This window comes from Marmota monax, unplaced genomic scaffold (genome assembly GCF_021218885.2).
Source record: "Marmota monax isolate L192 unplaced genomic scaffold, Marmota_monax_Labrador192_F-V1.1 WCK01_AAM20220418_F8-fsc00145, whole genome shotgun sequence".
NCBI classification, from domain to species: Eukaryota; Metazoa; Chordata; class Mammalia; order Rodentia; family Sciuridae; genus Marmota; species Marmota monax.
The window spans coordinates 689,436-716,798 of record NW_026695201.1 but is presented as its reverse complement, the minus strand read 5'-3'; the positions used below and the strand labels follow the sequence as shown (position 1 = coordinate 716,798).

At 53.4% G+C, this 27,363-nt stretch overlaps 1 protein-coding gene across 2 annotated transcripts in view; it reads right to left on the bottom strand.

Moving 5' to 3' along the window:
* Nucleotides 1–1,599: 1,599 nt before the first annotated feature.
* Kirrel1 (kirre like nephrin family adhesion molecule 1) overlaps nucleotides 1,600–27,363 on the bottom strand; it is a 101,719-nt gene continuing 75,955 nt past the window's right edge. The window contains exons 2-15 of one of the 2 annotated variants that reach the window (XM_046428957.2): nucleotides 23,157–23,306; nucleotides 21,329–21,478; nucleotides 16,128–16,285; nucleotides 13,542–13,692; nucleotides 12,375–12,480; nucleotides 12,085–12,233; nucleotides 11,754–11,881; nucleotides 11,067–11,241; nucleotides 10,877–10,977; nucleotides 9,271–9,469; nucleotides 8,079–8,186; nucleotides 7,744–7,883; nucleotides 6,994–7,071; nucleotides 1,600–6,787 (exon numbers count right to left, since the gene is read on the bottom strand). In XM_046428957.2, the coding sequence (XP_046284913.1) occupies nucleotides 6,311–6,787; nucleotides 6,994–7,071; nucleotides 7,744–7,883; nucleotides 8,079–8,186; nucleotides 9,271–9,469; nucleotides 10,877–10,977; nucleotides 11,067–11,241; nucleotides 11,754–11,881; nucleotides 12,085–12,233; nucleotides 12,375–12,480; nucleotides 13,542–13,692; nucleotides 16,128–16,285; nucleotides 21,329–21,478; nucleotides 23,157–23,306 (2,270 nt within the window). In that variant the 3' untranslated portion in view covers nucleotides 1,600–6,310. The remainder of the gene's footprint in view (nucleotides 6,788–6,993; nucleotides 7,072–7,743; nucleotides 7,884–8,078; nucleotides 8,187–9,270; nucleotides 9,470–10,876; nucleotides 10,978–11,066; nucleotides 11,242–11,753; nucleotides 11,882–12,084; nucleotides 12,234–12,374; nucleotides 12,481–13,541; nucleotides 13,693–16,127; nucleotides 16,286–21,328; nucleotides 21,479–23,156; nucleotides 23,307–27,363) is intronic. The other variant, XM_046428958.2, reaches the window with a different exon arrangement.

Here is a 27,363-nt window from a genome sequence, read left to right as displayed (position 1 = left end):
TGGTGACATAGCGGCTATGTCATTAGTATCTGTCCTGGGGCCTCTGGTACAGGATAAGGCCCAACATAAAAGGACTAGCCCCTGTGGCCTTTCTGTGGTTAAGAGAGTGGGTTGGTCCAGCAGAGCCTCATGCCCAGTACACAGACTTGTTCCCAAATATTTGCTGGCCCTGTGCTAGGCTCTGGGGAAGCAGAGATGAACAAAACATATCCTAACTGGACACAGGAAGCAGCCCAGGAAGTGAGGACACACAAACAGACCCAAAGAACAGGACATCTCAGCCAACACCACTTGGCCTAACAGATTTCACCTGGGCCTCCATGTTTACTTAACTTTGCTTATTCTCCCCTTCTACCCCCTTCCCCTCCCCCACAGTCATCTATTTGTCTCTCTCTTCTTTTTTTGGGGGAGGGGGGATTTACCACTGAGCCACATCCCCAGCCCTTTTGATTTTTTTTTTTTTTTTTTTTTTTTGAGACAGGGTCTCCTAAGTTGCTGAGGCTGGCTTTGAACTTGCAATCCTCTTGACAGCCTCCAGAGTGCCAGAGTGGCTGGGATGGGATTCTAGGCCTGTACTGCTGAACCTGGGTGATCTATTTGCTTCTAGATGCTGATTATGGATGCTATTTTTTTTTAATTTGTGCCAGTGCAATTTACCTGTCTGCAGCCTCTACCTTCGCCCCACACTGGGCCTCTAGTCCCTATCTAGATTATACTCACCTTGGGAACCTATAGACATAGTCCTGACCACGTGCCTCCAGATTCCAGACCTCTTGCACCTATAACCTCCCTGGGCTTCAGCTCCTGGGCTGTAACCTCCAACCTTCTTAGAAACAGTTTGCATTATATGGAAAATATTTTTTTTTTCAGTTCTTACATCCCATATCTCTGGCTGTGTTCTGTATCCCTTGTGTACAAAAAGTCTCCTGTAATCAGTCTTGAGCCTGCTCGGTCATTAACTGGATGAGGAAAATGATAAGCCACAGCATTACTCTCATATGAGTTATAGCTTTCAAAATCATTATCCGAAAATAATTCCAGGTATCAAATGCTCCCGCAAACTACTCACGGTGAAATCCCAGAAAAACTCTACTAAACTCAGAAAATTTAAGATTTCTCGGCAGATTTCTCTGTGTGCACACTGCCAAACCATCTGTTTCACCACAAGTTCCAAAGATTGGAGGCTTGGTAACCTTTTGCTTTTTACCCAAACCACAGCATTTTAATAAATGAAACCAAACCCTGCTTGCACACCCACTCCCAATTTCTTTGGGATCTGAATCCCAGGTACCAATGCTCCCCCTTTCTCGTGCTCATAATCAGGCCGGGTACAGAACATTGGGAGTGTGTGTTCAAAACAGACAAATGAACAAACAGGAAAACCCCAGAGCTCCTAGTATTTGTCCCTGAACTGCTGTAACTGGCCTCAGGGTTCTGCAATAGTCACAAACGGGTGAATAAAATGTTTGCACATAGCGTGGAGGTGACCTAAATATAGAGCTTCTGCAATCTCAAACCCAAACCTGGACCATTTCACTCCAGACCCAGTCAGGCTCATAAGTAACTAGTTGCTTGTGTATTAAATAACACAAAACATCATACTTTTTAAAACATTTATATTTATATATATAAAAAATTAAATATATATAATATATAGTGTGTTTGAGACTAAAAATATAGTACATAATATTTAAAAAAAAAAGAAAAAAAAAGGCAGAATAGGAAAAGGTGTGAGGGACACACAGATACACATTGCTAAAAATCTACGATGGTTTGTCCTAACAAAAATAATATTTCTTTTTCTCTTCTCTTAATTATCATCATGGATCCATCGATTGGGATTTGGGTGGAGAAAAACTCAACTGGAGCCAGAAATAGAGGTTACAATCCCAAGAAAGGCTGGGGTAGAAAATGTGACCACGGGGAGCCTTGGGCCTCTTTCTGGTGAAGTGGGAGGCAGCCAAACTCTTCTGGGTCACTATTGCTAATGAGATTGGGTCAAGAGTTTTGACTGTATTGGCAATTTGGCTGTTCTTTCTCCCCAGAATTTGGGTGTTCCCAGGGGCTACATCTGAATGCTCCAGAAGTCCTGACCCACACCAACTCAGAGGCCAGTGGTTGGGGCCAGCAAGAAGCCCAGGGATGGGGAACAGTGGAACGGTAGGAATGAATGAGAGTTGTATGCACATGGAGTTATTATTATTTTTTTAAGGGCAGGCTTGTACCAGAACTGCCCAGTATGGCCTGTGACTTCTGCGCAGCAATGATCTCTCCAGTGGCAGGGCCTGGAGCTCCCTCACAGTGATACAAGAAAATGGGATTCTGCCCCATCTCCCCAATTCAGAGATCCCCAAGCCACACCTCTCCTCAGCAGCCCAGAGGTTGAGTGTCGGAACCAAGCTGCCAGAGGTGAGCCAACAGCCTCACAAACAGCCAGGCTTTGACAAGAGGAGGAGAAATACCCTGGGGGACACGGAGAAGGGAATGAGATCTATAGATGCTAATTCTGTAGCTTTTTCACAAAAATGAATGCCTAATGATGCTGGTGTGCCAGTGGGCCTCAGCGCCCCCTCATGACCTCCTCTCTGGGCTCACCAGGGTCAGGAGCCTTACTAATTCTCTCCGGTGATTCCTCCGACATGCAGAATGGGCTGCAGAGGCACAGAGCAGTGACCTGCCTCAGGTCACACAGAACTGAAATGATAAGAGAACCAGGGTTTCCGAGCCCAGGGTGGCTTTGGGAGGTCCTGTAGTTCAACCATAGGGACAAACCGTCCACACAGCAAAGAGTAAGGCTGTGACCAAGTCAGCTCACTCCCAGTTGGGGTCTTGGCCTTAACCTTGGTTTCACACATGCCACTGGGCTAACATTGCTGTTTGTGGCCACCTGACTCTGTTTTAAGGAGCCCAGGACCTGATGCTCCTGACAGTGCCTGCAGGTTCACCACAAGAGACTCCCCTGCAATGTGCTCCATCCTGAAAGGCTGAAAAAGCTTCCCTCAAAATCGTAAGGAAAGCAGAAACTGCTGGATAAGGAAGAGTATCGCTGGCCGACAGGGTGGTCAAACTAACCTTCCATTCCCAGCTCGATATTTGAGAACCTAGCACTGCTCTCATGCCTGGTACTACTGTCCTTTCTCACTATGATGAGTTTTGTTTCATGCAAACTCTGTGGCTGGACTTTGAGGGATCCAGGATTTAGGATGCAGGCTGGGCCCTTCACAAGCAGAGACCATGCCTCATCCAAGGTATTAAGAACCTTTTTGGGATCCAAAGCTTATGTCAAAACCACTTGCCTCCTCTTCCCCCCACTTGCTCCCTCCTGGAGGGGTCAGCTGGACCCACTCCCAGTCCAGCTCGAAACATTTGGACTGCAGGCTTCACCTTGTTCAGTAACCAGGAGGAGTTATCCTTTGGGCCATAGGAGTGTTTTGAGGACCAATTACCACTCGCCACCAAGAAATAGATGCCTGTCACCTGGGAGCAAACTAAAGGAAACCCACTATGCCCTTCTCTAGCCACAGTCTTCTTTGCAAACCTGTCAGAATCAAGTGGGAAGCAGCACAGATAACTAGGGTAGCTGTTGCTGCTTGTAATAAAGGGGTTTCTGGTGGAAATTAATTCACAACACTTCTGACAAGATAATGAAGCACACGGTGAAAGCTTCTTTCAATAGGGGAGAACCCCTGAGCTCCCCAACCCTCACGGATTCCTTACTGCTCCCAACTGCTTGCCAGGGATGCACAGCCCCACAGGTGAACAAAGCCAAAACGGAATCCTTTCAGGTTTGTGTAACTCTCCCCTCATCTCGCAGAACAGAAAGTTGGAGGCAATGAACATAGAGGTTAGGCCAGGCCACTCTGTGAATGAAGCCAGCATCGGAACTGGGTCCTGGATCTCCTGACCACTAGCCCCGTGCCCTTCCCACTGGGATGGTAATGTCCAAGGGAATCAGGATTCCAAGTCCTGGGGCAATGCAATGTTGGGGACTATAGCTTCAGACAACAGAGCTCTGTGATCAAGGGCATCTTCTCCTCCCTAGATAAGCTATCCCACTTGGTCCACCATGCAGGTTCTCACAGTTAAAACCGAAAAGGAGGATATGAGAATCTGCCCAATTCCCAAACAAAATTGAATACCTTGAATATTCCTGTTTTAAAGGTAACCCTATTTAGACTTCAATTGTTTAGATTAGCCATAGCTGCTGGTGCCTATGAAAAATTTGCACAAATTTATCTGCACAGGAACCTGCATTCTTAAAGCCTTCTCTCTGTGCTGTCATGAGAGGACTCCGTAGGACCGTTTGAGCTTCCAGGGGTGGGATACAGCTGGAAACCATAAACACCCCAGGTAGGTCCTGTTCTGCAGGGACTGTCCGGCTCAAGTGGAAGAGGACACAGGGGCAGGCTGGAACTGCAGCTGCTAGTTTCCGGGGTATTACTTAGTCTTTACCAGTGAGAGGATGTCTAGGAATGTCACCCCACGGACCCATCTGTAAGGGGTGGTGATGGCCCGTGGCTGATGAGCATGTAACTCATTAAAGCGAACATGACTAATGAATGGTGACCACCGAGAAAGGGCAAGGAGCATTCTGGGAATTGCACCGGTGTCCCCCTCCCATCGGGCTGGCCACGGGCAAGGAGGCAAGCTGCAGACGCAGCTCCTCGGGCAGACAAGGCCGGGCAAGGGTACCGATTCTCTTTGGGGTGCCTGTTCTCTTTGGTCAGAAGGTGGCAGCTGAGAAGTGATGGCATGGAATGTGTGTGGGCGCGGGGGCACGTGGGGGTGGGACAAGAGAGCATGGGCTTTGGAATGCCTGCAGTGCCCTTCTGTGCCTCCTTCTCCACCCGGGCCAGCGCTGAGCTCTCCCTCAGGGCCATCTCCAGGCCTCCTTCCCCTCCAGGTCCTCTCCCCTCACTTTCCTCTGACACGGTAATCCTTGACAGCCTGTCTGAAGCTTCCCAAGTACCGCTCCCTGCCCAACCGCCCACACAGGGACGGTCACCCAAAGCTAGACACTCAAGGCACTGAAGTGGAAGAAGGAGTCGGATTGGTCCAAGGAGGGAAAAAGACACTTAAACCAGAACTTTCCTAGAGAGAACCTCTCCCGGGCCTCTGGGAGGTGGGCCCTAAGCAGCTGGTGGGGCTTAGGGCAAGACAGCAGAGTCAGAGACCAATGCCCTTCCCTAACCCTGTTGGAGCCCACCTGGACCACCTGAATGTATAAAATGAATTCAAAGTGCTTAGAGACTGAAAGGGTAATGGAGGGTGTAGGGAACTTGATGGAGAAGAACAGGTATCCCTTTTTCTTTCCACTGGGACTTGTATTTGGGCGGGGTAACCCCTACAGCTTCTTTCCAGATGAGGTTTTCATCATTTTTGTTGTTGTTGTTGCCTTTGCAAAATAGCTTGCAACACCTCTATCTCAACCTACTGCTCCCCAAGCAGGCTCAAGAGTTAAAGCCAGGAAGTGGGGCAGAAAACGGAGCTGGAGGGCCTCCCTCTAGTGTTGGTTCTGGGAACTGCCACGCAGCAGCAGCGCACAGTGGTCTCTTGCTGATCCATCAGGACATGGACCTGACCTTTCCTTCTCCACCACACTTGCAACTTATCTGGGTGGGCCCAGCACAGGGGGAGAAGGGAAGAAGGGAGCAGTGCTGCTGGAGATTTCTGGATCCCTCTGCACCCTGACAGATATCCGCAGTGGCAGCTAGGGTGACTGACATTTTGATACCAGTTGAGGGAAGGCTCCCAGGGCTGTTCTATAGACAAGAGCCAACAGGAACCCAAGGTCCCTTCTGCAGTGCCCTGAGGGGACAGATGCACCCAAGACAAGAAAGCAAACAAAGGGACTGAGTGGGCTATCCTGATTTCCATCTGTGCTAGAGCCACCCACTCCCATCCTTAAATGTCCCCTAGGTCAAAGCCTGCCAACCCCTGCGTATCCCCCTGCCTGTTTATGGGAGACCAGAGGGGCGGGATAGAAAGGGAATGCTAAAAAGTGCCCCCTCTGTTCTCCCCAACCTTGACTTTCCCTGTCCCCGTGCTGGGGTCAGCAAGGGCACAGGTCGGAAGAGACACAACCTCCCGAAGAAGAGGGAAGGAAGGGCAGGCCCAGGAGGCTGGGGCATGCACAGAGCACCATCCTCGGGACGGGGTGTTTCTGGGAGACCTGCTCCCCACCTGCCTTGGTGGGAGGAGGAAGGCTGGTCCGAGAAGGGAGCAATTAGCAACGCCCCTGAATATCAGGGAACAGCTGTGAGAAGCCTTCTCCTCTGCCCCGCAGAGATGCCCCCGCCAGGTCTGGCCCCTACACGTGAGTCTGCATGCGCTGCTGGAACCGCTGGCCGTAGTCCGAGTGCTGAGAGGTGTAGGAGAACCGAGTGGCCGTGGCGTACTTGCCGATGGGGTCATACGCCTCGTACGGGGTCCGCTCCAGGCTGGAGGGTGGGCCCTGCGGGTAGCCCAGTCGGTAGGTGGGGTACCCAGCTGCCCCGGGGAAGGGGTGGGAGTTGAACTTCTCGTAGTTCTCGTAGGACAGCTGGCTGGTTGTGTCGGTGCCCGCAGGGGCAGCAGGGCCAGCGGCTGTGGGCTCAGGGCCATAGTCAGAGGCGGGGGCCCGGCTGTAGGTATTGAGCTGGGCATAGCCGCTGGAGTGGGAGAGACGGGATGAGGGGCGACCATCAAAACGGGCAGGGCCAGGGGCGCGGTAGTCAGCATAGAGCACTGCCCTGGAGGACGGGCGGTCTTCGTGGGCGCGCACATTGTAGTAGCCATTGGTGGGGTCCTGGGGGGGCAACGAGAGAAGAGCACCGAGGCTGGAGTTTCCTCTTGGAGTCTCCCGGGGCTTTCTGGGCCTCCCCCTCTGGCTCTCCCTGTTCCCATCCAGCGCCACTCCACCGCCCCCCTCCCTTCCACAGATCTCCAGCAGCAGGCCCTGGGCCCCTATTTCCCAGTGGGTGGGTCCTCAGCCAGCCCCAGCCCTTTTCCCACCTTCATCTCATACTCCTCCCGAGTGTCGATGGTGTCACAGCGCAGGTCCTGCTTCAGATCCACATCATCCTTAAAGGACTGCAGAGCGGCAGGAGCAGGTGTCAGGAGATGGGGGCCCTGCTCTTGTCCCCCCTCGCCAACCCCGTCCCCATGCCCAGAGGTCACCTGCTAAGGGAAAGGTCTGGGGTCAGAGGCAGACTTGCATTCTGTGTCTTCCCCCAGCAGAGGCACTGGGATGTGGCCGGAGGAGGCCAGAGACCTGGCTTCCAGCAGGTACTGGGGATTGCACCCAGGGGTGCTCTACCACTGAGCCACGTCCCCAGACCTTTTTATGTTTTATTTTGTATTCTGAGACAGGGTCTTGCTAAATATCCCAGACGGGCCTTGTGCTCCTCCTGCCTCGGCCTCCTGAGCCTCTGGAATTACAGGTGTGCACCACTGCACCTGGCTACCCAGCACGAATTCTGTGACTAACATGCAGTGTGACCTTATGTATGTGGCTGCTGCTCTTTGGGGCTGTTGCCTCATGTCAGTGATGAGGGAGTTGGAGCAGAAAACACCTAAGGAGTTCCAACTCTGGGTCTGTGTGGCAGAAAGACGGGACAAAAGAAACCTAAGAGAACCCCACCCCTGCCTGTCCTCTCCTGGAGGGAAACTAACCTGGCATATGTATGTGTGCATGGGTATGAGTGTGCAAGTGTGTAGAAGTGAGTTGAGCTGGGTGGAGCTGGTCAAGAAGGGGACCCTCACCGAGTAGATGGCCTTCATGACCCGGGTCGCCGTGGAGACGCTGGCAGTATCGTCTTCCCGGTCAGAATGCATGGTGAGTGGCTCTCGGTTCACGGTTTCCACCTTGATGTCCAGCTTCCTCAGGGTCACATCTTTACGACCTGGGACGGGGAGATGCAGCTGGGCCAGGTGCTTTCTGCCGTGGCTGCTTCTAGTCCCCCCCATGAGCTAGGGAGCTCAACTGCCACCCCTTGGCTCGTCACGGGCACTGTCTGGAATGTCTCGTCACATGCCCTGGAATGAATGCGCATGCAGTGGGGACAGGTGTGCTGTGGCTGCATGGGGACCATACTCACTGCCTTTGCGGCGTCGATAGAGGAAAAATACCAAGGCAATGAAGAAGAAGATGACCAGGATGCCTGCGCCAATGGTGGCCCCCGCGATGATGCCCACAGGTAACACCTCTTCCGACAGGGGAAGGAAAGGAACAGGGGTGAGCACAGAGCCATACTGGGAACCTGCGCTCAGTGTGGGCCATGAGCCACAGTGGCAACCCTGGATTGTGTACAAGGCTAAATTGTGACTGAGCTTGTGGACCATATGAGGTTCAAGTTCAGGTTGCAATGGAGAGGGAGGTCTGGATTGTTGCCGGATTGTAATGCTTCAGCCCGACCAGACTTGACTTCATGGCTGTGTCCCACCCCTGCAGCTGGGCATCGGCTTGACTCTGGCCCTTGGTTAGTCTTGTCTCTCCCTGTTTTGGTCCACCTGACCATGAAGCATGGTCCCGCCTTCCTGGGCAGGGCCCCTGTTTGAGGGCAGCTGTCTCCAAACACTCTGATCTGCCATCTGTGTTCCACCCTCTTGTTGCCTCCCCCATCCACACCACTGTCTTCTCCCAACCCCCATCACACCCTGCAGCATCCTCAGCTAAATCTAAATCAATGAGATCTCTAGTCATTTTCCATAGTTCCCTATGCCCAACCTCAATGCCTAGTTCTCAAAACCAAAAACAAATGCTGTCTTTCCCTCATCCGACTTGAGGATGCCCATAAGTCAAAAGCAGTCCATCTGACCAGCAGTGCCTGAAAGAGGGACACATCTCTCCTATCAGACTGAGGATTCTTGAAGCGGTCGGGGAACCCAAACTTACTGAGCACTGTTACGTACCAGGCATTTTTGTAAATATTGTCTCACTGAATTCTAACAAAATACCCAACGAGATAGGTAGTGTTACCCCCCTTGTACAGATCACTTAATTTTTCTCCATCTGAATTCATTTGCTTCCACTGTGTAAGCTCCTCCACTAAGCTGAAAGTTATTTGTGGGCAAGACTGTCCCTGCAGCCCCTACCGCAGGGTCTGGCCCATAAAGATGCTCAGTAAATGTTCATAAGGGAGCAAATTTCCCCACTGAGCACAAGGCCAGCATCTGGTGGGGCTACTCAAGAGGAGTCCTCTCTCTTTCGGAGCCTTGCCCTGGAGAAAAGAGGGAGCAGAATCCCCGGGCTGCCCTGGGCTGGGCTGGACAGCCAGCATGGCCAGTCACCTCGCTCTTCCAGCTGGATGATGGCTGTGCCGGGCCCAAAGCTATTCCAGGCCGTGCAGTTGTAGTGGGTCTGGAAGTCGGCCTCCATGACATTGTTGATGGTGAGTGTGGACAACACCCCGCTGCCCGAGTTGGTCCTCTCCACTGTGTATCGTTCCAGGGTCCCCACTTCTAGGAAGTTCTCCTTCCATGCCCAAGCCTGGGGTGGGGAGGACAGGAAGGAGGTCAGAAAGCGGGAAGTGGCAGAAGCATTTGCTCGGGTGTTGCCTGATCCTCCCTCTATTCCCCTCGCCCCCATCTGCCCTGTGCATCCTAAGACCTGCCCAACACTTACCCTATAATGAACATCACACCTACTGCCTCAGACCCTTAGCATTGAGGAGCAGGGGCTCCCAGACATGGAGGACAACAAATTTACCTAGGGAAATTCTTTAGAAAGTACAGTCTCCAGGGAAGAGATCTAGGGATCTTTTAATTATGACCCTGTGTGATGTGGATACAGCTGACCCAATAAAGGGATGTTGCAGAGGAAAGTTCTGGATTGGGATTTGAGGACCTTGGACTATAATCTTGGTTCTCTCCTGTCCCTGAATCCCTGTGTGGCCTCTCTTTCCCTTTCTAGGTCTCAGTTTCTTCATCTATAAAATGAGAGAATCAGGCTAGAAATGGGCGATATTCAAAATTTCTTCTAGCTCTAAAGTCTGTGATTCCATAGCTTAATCTTGAGCCTTACCTTTAAACAACAACAACAAACAAACCCAGAACTTTATTTTATTGATTTTTATGTGGTGCTAAGGATGGAACCCAGTGTCTCACATGTGCTAGGCAAGTGCTCTACCGCTGAGCCACAACCTTAGCTTTGACCAACCCACAAGAACCTGCAATGCTGGCACTGGAGACCCACCCGCCCGCAGGCTCTTGTAATGGGCAGGAACCAGAGAGGAGCATCCCCCAGACCCCTGCCTTCCCCACACCCTGTCCTCACTCACAGAGTGGAGCTAAGGAAGGGGAGCAGCTGAGAACTAACTGCCTCCTTTCCAGGGATCAGTCCTCCCAGCTCTGCAAAGATGGCCCCCCGGGAGCCCAGCCGTCGGCTGCCCGGGCGGCCGTGGTAATGAAGTGTCCCTGGGCAGCCCTGGAGTTGGCCAAATGGTCATTAAATGTGATGAGGGGTTTGACGGTTAATGGTCATGGAACGAATTAATGGCTCATGGTGTGGGGGGAGGAGGGAGGAGTGGAGAGGGGCTGGGAGGAGGGATGCACGAGAAGGGAGAGGAGGATGGGGCAGGTGGGAAGGAAAGCCCGTGGGGAGGGAGGAAGCAGGCTGGGCGAAGGGAGGAGGGAGAGGGAGGGGGGAAGGCAGGCAAGGTGGGAGGACAAGAAAGCACTGGGGATGAGGGAGGAGAGTTTACAGGTCAAGCAACTAAGGTTCAAAACGCTATGAAACTTGCCCACGGTCACCCACATAAATGAGGAGGTGGGACAGGGGAACAGAAAGGCAGAGGGTTAGAAGACCAGGAAAGGGGGCGAGGACATCGAAGCGCCAAGCCAGAGGCAGTGGGCAGAGCAGCAGGGGCTGGGGTCCAGGCTGGGTCCCAGCACTCACGATGCGGTCGGGGGGTGGAGTGCTCCCTATGAAGCATTCCACTTTGCCACCGTCACCTCTCACAGCGTACTGCACCGCCTCGCTGGAGATAATGGGGGGCCCTGCGAGCGAGAAGACACGGTCAGGGCCCGTCGGAACCTGCAGCCCCTGCAGTCAGGAGCCCCCACCCCAACCCACTCAGGCCACTCACCATTCACATAAAGTGGCACCTCCCGCTCAGCCACTCCGATCCGAGGCACGATGGCCCGGCAGGTGTAGGTGCCGGCATCTGCCTGGGTCACCGACTTCAGAAGCAGTTGGTTGCTGTTACTCAGAACCTGGGCAGAGAGAGCAGCCTCGGGTGGGGAGCCAGGAGGCCTGGGCCCCTAGGTCCGTGAGGGCCCCGCATTGGAGGCATTGGAAAGAAAGCAGGAAGGGCCACAGGTGAATTCCCAGAAGGGAGATGGAGTTCCCGAGTCCGTTCGATCCTTCCCCTGACTCTAAACACACTGGCACTGAAACAGATCATCTGTGCAAGAGAGGCCAGGGGCTGAGAGGAGGCCAGCCAGGGCAGGTGGAGGCTGCAGTAATTTTAAGATAAAGTCCTATTGAATGATCTCCTCCAGTGGGTTTATTGCCAAACCAGGTAGGACACCTGACCCTGAAATTCTTCTTCCTACCATTCTGGTCCAAACTGTCACTAGGCCCCCGTTAGGGGTCTCTAGAGCTGCGGAACCCAAACTTCTCTAGTGAGTCATTCTGGCTTCCCCCCCTTCCTGTTCACTGTTAATTTCCTGGATCTTGTGCCACCAGAGCCATGTTACCTCAGGCCCTCTTTCCTCCTCCCCCACAGCCACATCCCTTCGTCCCCATTCAGGATGGACAGGGAGAATCTTACCATGTTTGAGTCCTTCTTGGTCCAGGTGAGGGTGAGGGGGGGATTCCCAACCCAGACACAGGTGAGCGTCACATCAGAGCCAATGTCTGTAGTCGTGGGCTTGGGGTCAACTACAATCCGGGGGGCAACTGAGGTAAACACAAGCAGCTGGTCAGGTCCGAAGCTCACTGGGGTCAACACCCATCAGTCTCCCCTTCCAGCCCCCACCCAGCTACCCCTCCTTAATTATTTCCCATCGGTAGCTCCTTGAGCTGCGTGGGTCCTTTCACCACCCCCACCCTATGCCCTGTGAAGGCCCTCTCTCCCTGTCCCTGTCCTTTTAGCTACTCACAGTGGACGTTTACTAAAGTGCTGACGTTGGTACTGCCCACTTTGTTGTGGACCTCACAAGACACGGGCTCCGTGAAGAAGGAGTAGTCGACGTTTGTCTCGTAGCGGCTCTCCTGGGCATCTTCAATCAGGAAGCCCCCCTTGGCCCACCTGGGGGAGGACGCAGCACAGAAGTGGGATCAGGACTTGGCATCCTCTCTCCGCTACCTCCGAGGACACTGGCCTCCACAGTACCCCCACCTCCTGGTCTCACTATCCCTCCCAGAGCGCTCCCAGCCCCGACCCTATCACCTATAGCCCAGGATCTCGGGGTTGGCTGTGGCCTGGCATGTGAAGACAACACGCTCGCCTTCCTGCACCGTCTGCGGCTCAATGGACAGGGTCACTGTAGGAGGGTCTGCAAAGCAGGGGACAGGAAGTCAGGGTCTCTTCTGTCTTTTGAATTTCTTATTCTCCCCCTGGCACATATGTTCTGGTGTGATCTGGGAATGTGGATTTGCAGTATGATAGGTCCAATAAATAAACCATCTCCCTCATCTTCTCCACACAGGTGGAAGGGTGGTTGGCGAGGGTGACTGACCACCAAGGATGGCACCCAAGGGGCAAACTATTTAATGGGTGTAATGACACACCACAGCCACTAGGCGTCAGTGTGGGCTCACTGGTCTAACTACAAGGGGACAGGGTGGGAGCATCCCCAATTACTGCTGGCACCCCCATGTTTCCCTGGGCAGAGAGGGAATTTACTGAGCACCTACCAGGTAAGCATACCCCGTGCTAGGCGTTCTTATATTCTAACTTATTTAATTCTCACAACCCCAAGAAGCAAGTCCAGATCCAAAATCCCTTATCTGAAACCCTTGGGACTGGAATTTGGAATTTTTCAAATTTTTTAGAAAGACTCTTTACTATGCAAGATCCCCTGCAGCATTTGAGCAATGCGTCATGGTGAGACATATAACCCACTTTATTTATTATTTATTTTGGCAGTTCTGGGGATTAAATCCAAGGATGCTGGCTCTATCACTGAATTACATTCATTCTCCAGATCTTTTAAATTTTTATTTTGAAGCAGGGTCTCACTAAGTTGCCAAGGCTGGCCTTGGACTTCTGATCTTCCTGCCTCAGCCTCCCTAGCTGCTGGGATTACAGGCGTGTATGTGCCACCACACCCAGCAGGAGCATATAAATACCTGTTTTCAAGTTTTGACCCTAAATCACTTTAGTTTTTTGGAATTGTGGATAAAGGACTGTTGGTCTGTATTGCATATTCTGCAAATACAGTGCCCCTCTGTCAGCCCTCAGTGCCCCGAGTTCCAACCAGGAAACTGAAGACAAGGAAGGGAACAACTGTCCTGGGGCCCCTATGGGATGCTTATTCTGGGCTTCTAAAAAGGTTGCCTGCATCCTCTCCCCACCTGACAGCCCCCGACTGCCCCTCCTCGGGACCCCACTCACGATGCACATCCAGCTCAATGGAAGTCTCCTTGCCACTGGGGATGGCCTCGTTCATGCTGCGGCAGGTGAAGACGCGTCCAATATCCAGGTCTGTGGGGTTAATGAGCAGCTGGCTGATGGTGGTCTCCCTCTTCCCATCCTTCAGCAGTTCCTGGGAAGGGCCGAGGGTGGGTGACACGGTCAAGCTAAAAACCCTCTGCTCTCAGGGGACCCACTCAGAGTCGAGCTTGGGCAGGTGGAAGGCTTTAAAGTTCAGCTTTCTCCCTTGCTCCCAACTTCTTCCCCACGATGTGATGTTGTTGTTTTTAATTTTTCAGACTTTATTATTATTATTATTATTATTATTATTATTATTATTATTATTATTATGGGTACCAGGGATTGAATTCAGGGGCACTCAACCACTGAGCCACATCCCGAGCCCTATTTTGTGTTTTATTTAGAGGTAGGGTCCCACTCACTGAGTTGTTTGCAACTTGCTTTTGCTGACGCTGGCTTTGAACTCACGAGCCTCCTGTCTCAGCCTCCGGAGCCGCTGGGATTATAGGCATGCACCACCGCACTCACAGACTTTATTATTTTGCAGCAGAAAATAGTTTCCATATATTCTCCCTACCTCAGTTTCCCTCATCATTGACATCTTGCACTAGTGTGATACATTTATTACAATAACCAGGTGTGGTGGCACACACCTGCAATCCCAAAGACTTGGGAGGCTAAGGCAGGAGGATAGTGAGTTCAAAGCCAACCTCAGCAACATAGTGAAACTCTGTTTCAAAATAAAAAGGACTGGGGGTATAGCTTGGAGAGAGAACACACCTGGGCTCAATCCCGGGCCCCTCAAATAATAAACAAACAACAGAGGAACCAATATTGATATATCATCACTGAAGTTCATAGTGTGCATAAGAATTCCCTCTTTGTGTTGCATAGTTTCCCCCATGGCATTGAGCTTCATTCTTGGAATTCTTTGAGCCCAGTACAAGTCCTTCCTCTTCTGGAGAGCCTGTGAGGGCCAGCCCCAGGCTTCAGGACTTTCAGCCTGAACTTGGCCCCTCACAATCAGGCTGCCCTACACGTGGCTCGAGGCACATCCACCTGGCTCCCTGGGTGTGTTTCAGTGCCGGGCCTTTCCTGCTGACAGGTAAACGCCTTTGAGTTTAGGGAAGGGACTCATAGGCTCAAAGTCACTGGCTCAGTGACAGGCAAGCAGAGGTCCCCAAATATGGTCACAAGAACCCTCAAGGCTTAATTTCCCATATTGCCAACCGTCTAAGGGAAATGCTCCCATGAACCAAAGTAAGGTCCTGCAGTTTGACAGTCATACACACATCTTTGGGGGACTGGGACAGTACAGTAACACTCATGTTGCTTCAAAGTGCCACAGGCTTAAATGAATATGAGAAGGGGGTGGACAAGAAATGGCATTAACAAATAGACTTGACAGATTTTATATAAATATATATTCATAATATGTGCATATATATACACACACACATCCCCCCACATCCTGGGGATTGAACCCCGGGCTTCACACACACTAGGCAACTGCTCTACCACTAAGCCACATCGCAGCAGCCCAACTATTTTAAAACATGTACCCTATAGGAGAAAAATAACTGAGTTCTTGATGGTAAAGGGTTAAGAACTATTGAGGCCAAAAGATCACTTTTAAATTCCAGAGAAGTAGAAGGAATTTTTCAAGGTCATACAGTGTGTTACGAGTAGAGCTAAAGCCAGAATCCCCTAAGCTCATGCTTGGAGGAATGTTCTCTCTCCCCACCCTGAGAAGCATCTCCTGCAGCACACAGCAAAGGGCTGGGCACATATGTTCCCCCATGGCTAGCAGAAGGAACCCAGGAAACAAAGATTTTTTTTTTCTTTTTTTGTGATACCAGAGATTGAGCCCAAGGGTGCTCTACCAATGAGCTCACCCCAGCCCTTTCCATTGTTTTCTGAGACAGTCTTGCAGAGTTTCCCAGGCTGGCCTCCAATTTGTGATCTTCCCACCCCAGCCTCCCAAGTCTCAAGGATTACAGTCATGCACCATCAGACGGGCTTCTACCACCAGTTCTGACATGTGACCTCGGCAAGTCACTTACTGTCCGGATTCCTTATCAATAAAACATACGTGGAAATCCCCGTTTCCCCAACCTCTGAGTTGTCGTGATTGGGATAATGTGCCAACTTGATGCTGAAGGAAACGGGTAGAGGTGACTTGTGCAGAGAAAGCACTGTCAGACCCAGGTACAAATCCCAGCTCGCCAGCTGGGTGACCTTGGCAAGGCACACGACTTCTCTGGTTATCGGTCCCCTTTGTGAGCTCACAGGGAGACTGTCCAGGAAGTGCGTATCATGCAGGGGACCTGGCATACAGGAGGTGCTTCATCAATGGCAGTGGCTAGTACTATCCTCCACTGCTGTTCAGCCGACTGGCACAGTGAACCCGGGAATCCAGCTCTCTAGGCCTCCGTTTTCCCTCCTGACATCTATGTTGTCCCCAGTCTATGGTCAAATCCCCGTGGGGATGGAAAGGTGACCTAGGGCTGGGCCAAGAGGAGCCAAGGGGGCAGGCCAGCGTCTCACCGTGCTGGCCACAGCGCCCTCCTGCTGCGTCCCGTCCCGGAACCAGATGATGGTGGCTGCAGGCTTGGCGTTGAAGGCTCGGCACGTGAGGTTGTGGGGGGTGCCCGCCTGCAGCAGAATCACAGGGCCTCCATCAATTCTGGTGTCCTCTGGGGGGACTGCGGGGGAGAGCAAAGCAACGTCAGCCCAGGCTGTGGCCAACAGTGCCCTCCTGACCAAGACCTCTGCCCACAGAGGCATCCCTGCACCCACATCCACACCTCTCTGCAGGGCGGTGCCACCCACCCCTGACTTACAGTAACCGGATTGCCCCACGCTATGTTCATGTGCTTGTCCCAGCCTCCTGCCATGGCTATTCTTTCCTAGCCTGGACCATTTTTTGTTACTACGCCCCCTCATGATGGCGCAGGTGTCATGGATACATACTACAGATGGAGCGGTAGCATTGAATAGGAGAGGGCTGGCTCTCGGGGCTGGAGTACAGCTCATACCTAGGGAAGGTACAGGGCTTCTTGCATCCAGCCCCCCGCCCTAGCCTGCTCCTCTGCTTTGGGGCAACTGCCCTGAACATGATGAGTGCCAGGCCCCTCGGCCCCCTGCTCTGGGGCCCTACAGCCAGGCCCTGCAGCTTTGCGCCTCGTTGTTCTTTCAGGATGGTATGTCCTGAGCTCACAGCTGCTGTTGGGGTCCTGGCATCCTGCTCGAGTCTCAGTGCATGCACAAAGTTTCCCATGCTCCATTCCCCAGACAGTCCCATAGCTCTCAGCACTGGCTAGATACTCCTCTTATCTGTATTTGAATTCCTTGCAATGATTATCTAACCCGATCCCAACCAAAACCCCTTGGAAAGCAGAGACCCTCTCCTACTAACATCGATATATAGTCTCCGGTGCCTAGACCAAAGCAGCCCTTTACTAAATGCGTAAGGAATCCAATTGTCAGATATCTGATGTGGCAAATGGTGGTGGTGGTGGGGCCTCTCTATCTCCAGTCTCTGCAGGCTTCTAAATGCTCAGGTGATCAGATTGTGAGTTGCCCTGGGGCATGGGCTCTTTTTATTTACTCTAAACCCTCCATGTCCAGAGCTTGGTCGTTAGCAGGTTCTTTGGGGAGATTTTTTTGCTGAATTCATAAATGGACAATTGATGGGATAAAGGCAGGAGGATTTTGATTGTGATCTTTTTAGTCCCCACAGCGATCATCAGCTAGAAATGAGAAAAGATGTGTCTCTGCTTCTTTGGGGGAAGATAAGGGGGACTCTAAGGGAGCTTTCCAAATGGGACCCTTGAAAGGAGACCCTGGGAGGTCCATGGAACTGGGGAGGAAGGGCTGTCCTGGAGCTTATGAAATGAGCTTCTATGTTGGGCTTTCCACTTGTGGCCTGTGCCAGCATTCTGTTCAACGCACGCACGCCGCGTGGTATCCTGGGAAAAGAATGGAATTTAGAACCAAGCTCCTGTGGCTTCAGATCCTGGCTCCTGTCTGTGATTTGGGGTGAGTCTCTGGAGTCTGTGAGTCTTAGTTTCTTCATTAGAGACTTAATGCCTACTCGCTGGAATGTCTGTGAGGTGCTGTATGAAGACGGTATCGTGTGATTCACTTGTGAAATGTAAAATTTGTTAGTTTTACTTCCCTCCCCCAGTTGTGAGCAGTGGCTCCAGCCTGGCTGAGCATCCTGGACCCCCAGCTCCTCCTCTTGCACCCTGATGTATCTATCTGGTTCCAATGCCAGATGGGGATGCAGGTGAGAAGCAGCTTGAGAACTAAAGAAACGTGGAGAGAGATGAGTAAGGGGCTGCCTCTCAGGGTCTCCTGGTCTTCCATGGCACCTTGAGGTCATACCAGGAAGTAGGGTCCTGGGTGTCCAGAGCCCTGAGCTTCTACAGGTGGAGATGCCACGCACACCCAGATGCAGGGCCGCTCCGGGGTGAGCTCCTGAGCTCCTCCCATGAGCTCTCTGTTCCCTTTGTTCAGGGAAGGACTATCCATCTGTCACTTCTCCCTCCAGCCCACCTTTTTTCTAGCCTTTCAAACTCTGTGCCTACTCTCTGTGAGCCCGTCTCTGCCCTCCACAGCTGGGCAAAGGACGCCAGCTGTTAGGGTGCAGGAGTCCACTTGTGCTCGTGCGTATGAAGGAGATCTCAGGATTTGTGACTTCGATCTGTGTATCAGTGTGCCCACGCAGTGTCCATGCCCTCTGTTCCCTTGTTTGTGAAATTTCAAAACTAACATCGATACCAACTCCCCAGAATTGCAGTTGTGGGGGTAAAATGAGATGGAAGAAGAGAAGCCACCTGTAAAGTGTGATACGATTGACGAGAATTTCATCCGTCCTTGGAAGTGGGCCTTGTGTCAGCTAAGTGTCTCGTGCAGGTGACTTTATTTTACCTTACCCCAAGGTGTCCTTCCCTAATCCTTTCATAGGAATATCACTAACCCTAATTTACCAAGGAGGAGCTGAGGCTCCGGAGGTTACACCGACGCACTCAGAGCCACTAGAGCGGACTCGGTGGCACAGCTGGGATGCGGGCCAGGCCTGCCTGACCCCAAAGCTAAGCCCATGGCAGTGCACTCTGGTTGTTATTGCTGTGACTAATGAGCTGTGGGTCTGCAGATCTATATTGTGTCTGCGTCTGCCGGGGAGCAGGAGGCCTCCTCTCAAAGCCTGCCATAAAGAAGAATGAAAGAGTTCATTCTGTGAAGATGGCTGGCCTGGAGAGGTGGGGTGGGCAAGGGGCACACTGGCTGGGGCTGAGGGGGGTTTATGAAGCTGGTGTGTACAGGAAGGTTGATCCCAGGCCCAGGGCACAGCACCCTCCTCCTTTGTGGCCTGCCCGGTCTCTGGGCCCCAGGCTGCCTGGAGCCAAGGCTCTGGGTAGCAGGAGGGGCGCAAGAAATATCACGCCTTCTGGGGGGCCCAGTGGCACATGCTTTGTAATCTCAGCTGCTCAGGAGGCTGAGGCAGCAAGATGGCAAGTTCAAGGCCAGCCTAGGAAATTTAGTGAGACCCTGCTTCAAAACAAACAAACAACAAGAGCTGGGGATGGAGCTCAGGGGTAGAGTGCTCCTGGTTCAATCCCCAGTACTGCAAAAAAGAAATGTCGGGCTTTCTTATTACCTCTGTGGGGCACCTCTGCCAGGTATTTCAGGGCTCAAGAAAGAGACCAGGAGGGGGTAGAGTGAGGGAAAGGTGCAGCTAGACTAAACATCCTACCTCCCAGGCAGCATGCATGTGCGCTCTCGTTCTCGCTCCCCCCCCCCCCAATCTCCTTTTCTGGTGGTTCTGGGGCTCAGAACTCTTGTGCATGCAAGGCTAATATTCTACCTACTGAGCTGTATCCCCAGCCCAGCTCTCTGACTCTTAGGGCCTTTCCCTTCTTTGATCACACATTCAAGCCAGACCAGCAAGACCCCACCCAACACTGACCACATCCTCCCATAAGCCAGTGTCCCTGCTCAGGCAGCGTGCCCTCGTTGACCTACAAGCTTTTGAACAAGGCACTCCTGCATCTAGGGCTCCCTTTGATATTCTTCTCCTCCAGGAAGCCTTCCTTGACTGAACCAACCCAGTGGAGGCCATGAGAAGCCATGGCTCAGTTGGATTTTCCTCATCTCTAGCTCTCCATCTCTGTACTGAGGCTAGAGAGAGAAGTGAAGAGTATCAGGACCCCTCATTAGGATGGGAGTTCTCCAGGGCAGAAGTAGCATTTTCCAGGGTCCAAAACAGAGGCAGTTAGGGAGGGTGAAGGAAGGAAGGATTCCCCTAAACCGTGGTTCCCTTGGTGCCTGGTCCAGGGTGGCAAGATGACACGTTGGCATCCTGTGCTTAGCTCTAATTCCTGCTCTGGGGTCCCACCCTGCTCCTCGTGGCTATTCTTCCTGATTTAGTCCTAGAGAGGAAAAGCAAGTCACCAACCAGCCTTGAATCCTAGTCCTTTGGGGCCTCTCCATCCAAATAAACCAGCTGCTGGGTTCCTCCGTCCTCGCCTGCCTCTCCTGACACCTCACACTCGGGCGCGTCTGCACAGTTTACAGCTCCCTGTGCAGGGAGCAGGGAGCAGGGAGGCGGCAATTGCTAAAAAAGGCCGGCGTCACTGTCCCACATTATGGATGAGAAACCCCATGCCCAGGGCTCGTGACCTCTTTAGGATCCAAATGACCCAGGTCTCGGGGCTCCCAGGAGCCCACCCAGACAACCTGTCACAATCTCACTCCTCTCCCCTCAAAATAAGGAAGCACCCTGAGCCCCCACCCTGAGCCCCCACTTCAACCATTTCTGGTTACAGGGAGGGAAGAGAGAGGGGAGGGGCACAGATCCATCTGGAGGAAGGAACGAGATAGGGACAAAAATCAATGACACGGGAACAGAGGGTCACAGGCAGAAGGGAGGCGAGGCACCTCCAGACCACAGAGCTGGGGAGACAGAAAGAGGGGAGGCCGGGGGAGAGGGGCGAGGGCGCCGCAGGGCTGGCCTCATTCCTGGGCTTCCGTGCAGGGGAGTCCCTTCATAATGCACATGGCCCCAGGGGTGACCACAGAGGGACATCTGCTCTGTTCCCCCGTGGGCCCTCACTGGGAGCAGGGCTTCCAAGACGCAAGCCCTCCTGAAGCTACAGCCTAGGCCAGACGCAGCAAGCAGGACCCGCCCCCGCCCCCTGGGGCCCAGCCTCAGGCCTATTCTTCCAGCCCAGCTCCCTGGTCCGCAGGAGGCACAGGGGAATCTGACAGAGGGAGAGAGGGAGGAGGCAGCCATGGCTAGAAGGGCCATTGCTGGGGATCAGAAGCAACGGAGACAGGTGGAAGGGAAGAGGGGGAAGCTCTCTGACCACCAACCCACACTTTTCCTCTCCCTTCAGGAGAGCCCTGTCTCCACTTGAGGTGGGACTGGGTCCCTGGAGTGGCCTGGGCAGAGGCTAAAGCAGAGGCCCACACAACCTGCCCGGCCACCAGCCCCCTAAACATTCTCCAATTCCAGGAAGCCTTCCTTGACTGAACTGACCCAATGGAGGCCATTAGAAGCCTTCATTGCATTTGGATTTGGGAAGCCATTTAAGGAAGGAGTTGTAGAGAGAGAACCAGGGAGACAGCGGGGCAGGGATGAGGCCAGGAATAGAGGGAGAAGCTGGGGGGGGGGAGTCAAAGAGGGAATGGGAGAGCGGGAGAGACAGGGTGTGGGGCACCGAGGGGCCCTGGGTCATTACTGAGCACGGTGAGCTTGGCCCTCCGGGAGCGCAGGGCGGCCTCCGTGGCCTGGCACTCGTAAGAAGCGTCGTCAGAGAGTTCGGCATCGGTGATCTCCAGGTTGTACTGACCGGCGTCCGCAGAGCCCACAACCCGGTACCGTGGCCAAGCTGCAGAAACAGAAAGGATGACACCCAGCCCTGGGGCCAGGACCCCCCTGTCCCCAAGGACTCATCCTCTCCCCACATCTCATCTCCGGTCAGGACGTCTTGCTCTGCCCTCTCCTGGGCCACCGTTGACAGGTGACATCATGGAGTGCCAGACTCCAGAATGTCAGGACCCCCCCCATGGCTAGACTGGGAGCCATAAAGTAGGAGGGGCAGAAGGGTTGGTGGGGGGAGAGAGCAGAAGCCAGGGGAGAGCAGAAGCAGATGAAATCTCGGAAGCGGTTTGCAGACAAATGTCTCTCATAATGATAGCAAAGGGAGAGGGGGAGAGGCAGGCAGCAGGGCGAGGAGGGAGGGGGAGAGGGGAATATAGGGCATCGCACCACAGACACGAGCTCACTGGGGGCGCCTCTGTGGGACTCGGCAAGGCAGCGGGAAGCCCAAGGCAGGCCCGGGTCTTGCCCCTGCCACTCACCAGGGGAGGTGTGGGCCAGGCAGAGTCCTCCAGCTCCCGCAGGGGCCCCTAAGCAGAGTCCTGCTTCCTCGCAAGGAGGATGGCTGGATTCAGGGGTCCTCTCGGTTCGTTCCCCCTTATCCTCCCTCCTGCAGCCTCCCACCCATTCCCCTGGCCTCCCACGATCTCCCTCTGTCCAGAAGCTATCGATTCTTCTCACTCCATATCTATTGATTTCTCTCTCTCTTCCTCTCTCCTGGTTTCTCTTTCCATCATCGATAGATGCACCAAACCCTTCCTACAGATTGCTCCACACCAATTTCCCCTCCCTGGAATCCACAGCAAGTAGTCTCAACCCCCTCGAAAATAAGAAGAACAGAAACACACACAGCCCCTCCCTAGGCCACGAGAGTACTCCACAGCCGACACTTTTCTGTCTGCACAAGGCCCCTTCTCTCCCTTCCTGCCTGCAAGACCCACAGGTGCACTTTGAAGGCAGGCACACCTTCAAAGGGACAGGTAGGCCTGTTTCACGCTGCAGTAAACCAGGCTCAGTGAAGGGAGGTGACTGTCCTAGAACACCCAGCTGGCAGGTGGCAAGGGCAGGAGGACAGCCCTGCGAGCCTGGCTCCTCACCTGTTCTGTCAGGGGGCCCTTCCACAGGCCCTTGACTTGCTTGGGAACATAGGAGGATTTGGGGTTTGCTTCTGACTGAATCATTATGTTTTTCTCAACACTCGCTTCATAGCCAGTGCTTAATAAACGCTTGTTGAGTGAATAACTGAATAAGTGCTCAGGCTGATGTCAAAATGAGGTTTTGGCAAACACGGCCTGAGTGTGTGTGTGTGTGTGAGTGTGAGTGTGTTTGGGGGTGGTGGTGGGGGAGCAGAGGCCGCCTGTGTGATGCACTTGAGGGACACAGGAAGTGCTGGAGCTTGCCAGCAGACAGGTGATGGTACTGTCCCAGCATCTCCTGCTTGACCTGCAGCACCTCACAGTGTCTGTCTGTCTGTCTGTCTTACCAGAGTCTCTGGTTTCCCTTGATCTCCAGGCTTTGGGTTGCCTTTCCCCAGCCTCCACAGTGAGGAGGAAAGACAGATGCAGGGTGGGCCGGACAAAGCTCAGGAGGAGATGGAGAGAGGAGAGTCCACAAGTCTAAGCTGGGAGTGGGAATCGGGGTACAGATGGGGCTGTCAGGAAGCTGGGTGGCCCTGCAGTACCACTCACCTTTGAGACCCTGGCCCATACCCAGGGCCAGCCCGTCCTTGGTCCATTGCACAATCCCAGAGTAGTTGAGGAGCACGCAGGGGAGCACCGCCCGCTGTCCCGCGACCACAGTCTGGTCAGCTGGCTCCTGGCTGAAGCGGGTCTGGGTCCCTGGGGAAGCCAAAGTGGGCATTGTATAAGGAAACAGGGGGTCTCCAACCAAGATGCCACCCCTCTCGGGCTCCCATGCCCACCCACCCCAAGAAAAGGCAGGCAGGAGACAGCCTCAGGCCCGGGGGTGGGGGGGCGGGGCGGGGAGGGAGACCTTCTTGCCCTTGTCCTATTTCAGCACCAACCCGATCCTTCCAAGACGTCACGAGCTTGCCCTCTACTCCGCTCTCCCTCAGTGGCCCACAGGAGTGAGTTTCGGGAGCGGGTTTCAGGGGTGCTTAGCAATCATAGCAGTGGTGCAGTATTATGTAAAGGCCTTAGAGATGGGTCTGGCCCAGCCCTCTCATTTTGCAGAGGCAGACACTGAGGTCCAGAGAAAAGAGGATCTGAACCACAGGCACCCAGTGAGTACACAGTAGGGCTGGGGTGACAGCTCAGCTGCTGTCCTGCAGGTCCTGGGCTGTTCCTCTAAGACCCCACCCACTGCCTCCCCACACACCCAAGTTCATGCAGGACGCGTTGATAATGAAAGCCCCTGGAGACGCTGCAGTCCACCCCTGCGCCCCCACCAGGTCCCTGGGACTAGGCCCATCCGCACACACGAATACACCACCATGACTCTTCTTGGACACGTGGCGTGAGCCAACATGTGGGCAACAGTGCCAGGCATGATCCCCCAGGGCAGGCGGGTCCACGTGCCATGCGTGTGCACAGAAGCTCCCTGGGTGGGGACTAGATCCACAAGAAAGTGGACACTGTCCCTGATCCATGTATTTACCCCTTGGCCCAGTACAGGGGCATGAGGGTGGACACACCGACACACCTGCACACACTCAGCTTGTGCACCACGAGAGCCGAGAGGCCGCGTGACTGTGCTGCCCTCTCCCTCGGGCTGCAGGAGCTACACATGGCTGCCCGGCTGGCATCTCGGCCGGGAGCATTTGATTAGAGAACTGCAGAGTAATTGCCTTTAATTGTGGAGCCTAAATGGAGCAGGGAATTGGATTGCGGGCTTCTTCTCCCCCACTGCTCCCACCCACCCGCTAGCTCCATCGCTGCTCGGCCCCACAGCACTGGGCACCTCGCAGAGCTGGAGGAGCTGGGCTGGGGGGAAAGAAGTCGGCAGGGGAGGAGAGACTAGAGGACAGCAGAGGGAGAGGTCTCTCTCGGCCATGGCTTCTCTGCCATGCTCCCAATCGGTCACACCAAGGTAACCAGATCAGCTTTCCCCAGAATGCAGGGGCTCCTCCCTCTTCTGTCCCTCCTAGCTCCCCAAGTCTTTGCAGAGTCCCAAATCCCCGAATCCAATCCTTTCCAAACCCATCGTCCCCCAATTTTTTCTGACCTACCTACCATTGCTTCTGTTTGTAGAGGAATGGAACTCACGCTCTCTCCATTTCAGCACCTCTCTCTCAGCCACTGCTGACACCTCTCGTTTTCCCGTTTGTTTGTTTCCAGTGCTGGGAATGCACTTAGGGCCTTGAGTGTGCTAGGCAGGAGCTCTGCTGCTCAACTGTAACCCCAGTCCCACAATCCATCTGATCCCCTCCATTTTTTTGGCTGGGTTGAACCCCGGGCCTAGCCCATGCGCTCTACCTTCTTTTTTCTCCTCCAGACCCATTTTCTCCCATCTTCCCAAATCCGCTCCACATTTCCCGCTTCCAGGAAGCCTCCTAAACTCATCCTTGGGCTCCATGGCCATCCCAGCTAGTCCTAGGCCCAGGGCTTCCTGTCTCAGGCTATCAGGGTTTACACCCATGGTCTTGTGTGCCAGGAGACCCAGGGGAACAGGTGGGTGGGGTGTGTGTCTCATCTGTTCTTCCGGAATGGGAACCTCTCTCCCAAGGCCAGGGGCCATGCTCTGTCTGAGAAACTGATGTGACTCCATTTTTGAGAAACCAGACTCTACCTCAGAGCAAAGCCTGTCCAAGGAAGGGGGCATGACCCTTGTCCTTGAAAAAAGACCACAGAGCACTCCTAGGCACATTCCCGCCCTGCTGAGTTGTTTATCTACAAATAACAGGAGAGATCTGCTGAGCCAGGTGTCCCTGACTCAGTCAGGCTAGGTGGGGACCCATAGCAATCCCCTAGCAGCCACCAATCAGCATGAGACAGGGAAATACCTGGGATGCCAGATGACCCTCCCAGTAGTTTATGGTGGTTGATAACATGTTGGGAAACCATGTAGTTCAGCACGTATCCCCCCTCGTGGCCTAAACCAATCAGTTCAAAGGAATCCCCCTCTTGTACTAATCAATCACCCCTACCCAACTTGTTCCCGACATTGAATGTGCTAATCAATGTTAAGAGTTGTTGTTTGACTTTCCCGCGGTATGGAACGATTTGCTGTGTGACGTAGTGACGCATAGAGTATCCCCCAAAACCTATAAAATCTCACTGAACAAAGGACCAGGACTCACTCCCTGGGACCGCTGTGTCTGGAATGGCTGTGAGTCCAGGCTCGAGCTTGCAATAAAGACCCTTGTGTGATTGCATCGGATTCGGCTCCTGGAGGTCCACTGGGGTCCCATGAATCTGGCATAACATGTCCTCCCTCTGAGTCCCTGGACATTGGACATCCATCCACATTAGTGGCTGAGAAGCAGGTTGGTGGCCATAGGACAATATAATCTCACGCAGCCTTTTCATTCTTGGTTAAGTGCACCAGTTCGGCCCTTTGGGTCGGCCGGGGACCAGGAAATGAGAAACAGGGTCCTTCTCCCACACGTGTGAGCTGCTCCTCACCTCTGCGTCCTGACTTCTCCTTAAGAAGGAAAGGTTCCTTCACATTTTGAGGGATGAGGGTGGCAGGTGCTGAGTTCCTGGGGGAAGGGTGGGTCAGGTGAGCAGCCAGCATTATTAATTCAGGCATTTGCCCTCATTATTATTCAAATTTATTCATATCCTTGCGCATTTCTCTAGAGCAGCTACATACTGCAAACTCTCCTTCCCATGGCCCCTGGAGCCTCCGGGAAGGGCTTAAGAGTGGAGTGGCCAGTAAGCCCTGGCTCAGAGATGGAATTGACATCCCTAGTTTTTTTTGCATGGTGCCTGGTCACTCTGGTCTCTTGTTGAAATCTGCAGAGGACAGTGAGCAGCTGGCTCCTTGACCACTTGGAGTGAGGTGGCGGTTGACCCTGCAACAGGACAGAGGTGGGAAGTGCCTGGATTCAGAGTCAGGAGATGGGTTTTGCAGAAGTGAGGAGTCCAGTGTCCTTGGGCACAACACTCCCTCATCCGGGCCTCCACTTGCTCACCTGCATGATGACAGGTCTGAGCAAGACTGCAACTGTCCCTTTCTGCTCAAATCCTAGGAGCCAAGTGTAGGAAAGAGAATGTGGTTTACATTGTGCCTCTGGGGCTTCCTAACCTGGTGACCTTGGCCAAGGGACTGACCTACTAAGCTTCATTTCCTCCTTAGTAAGTTCGGGAAAGATGAGGCCTACTCCAAGACATGGGATAGATGCCACGCCCCATACGGTCCCCTGCCTGTACCCTCTGAAGGATACCTACTGTCATTATTGACCCTGAGCAGTTAGACTAACTGGAGGGGCCGCAGGAAACCTGAGCAGGTACAGGATGAAGAAGGTGGTGATTATCTGTCTTTCTGGGGATTTGGAAGTAAAACTCACCCTTGGGTTAGGCCTGATGAGGCAACGGAGTCTGGAAAGAAGGGACTCAGCAGAGATTCCAGAGAAGTTGGAAATGAAGTGGTTCCAGAATCTAAGTCCATGGGAAGGTTACCTAGATCTGAGCCTGCACGTCACAAGCAGGGTTTCAGGTCCCCAAACAGCCCCTGTACTCCAGATAGTGAGTGAGATGAAGTCCAAATGCCCCAGGTGGTACCCACGCTGGCTCATGATCAGGGGAAAGCCCCAAGTATGACTTCACCGTGTCCTGTTCTCTCTACCCCACACACTCCACATCAGGTCTCTGTCATCCCCTACCCCCCAGGGGAGGCGCCCAGAGCTGGGGGCAAACAAACAGCAGGAGACAGCCCCCTCTCTGCAGTGGGAGGAAGAACAGTGCTCAGGCAGGACGAGGAGTGGGTCTTGGG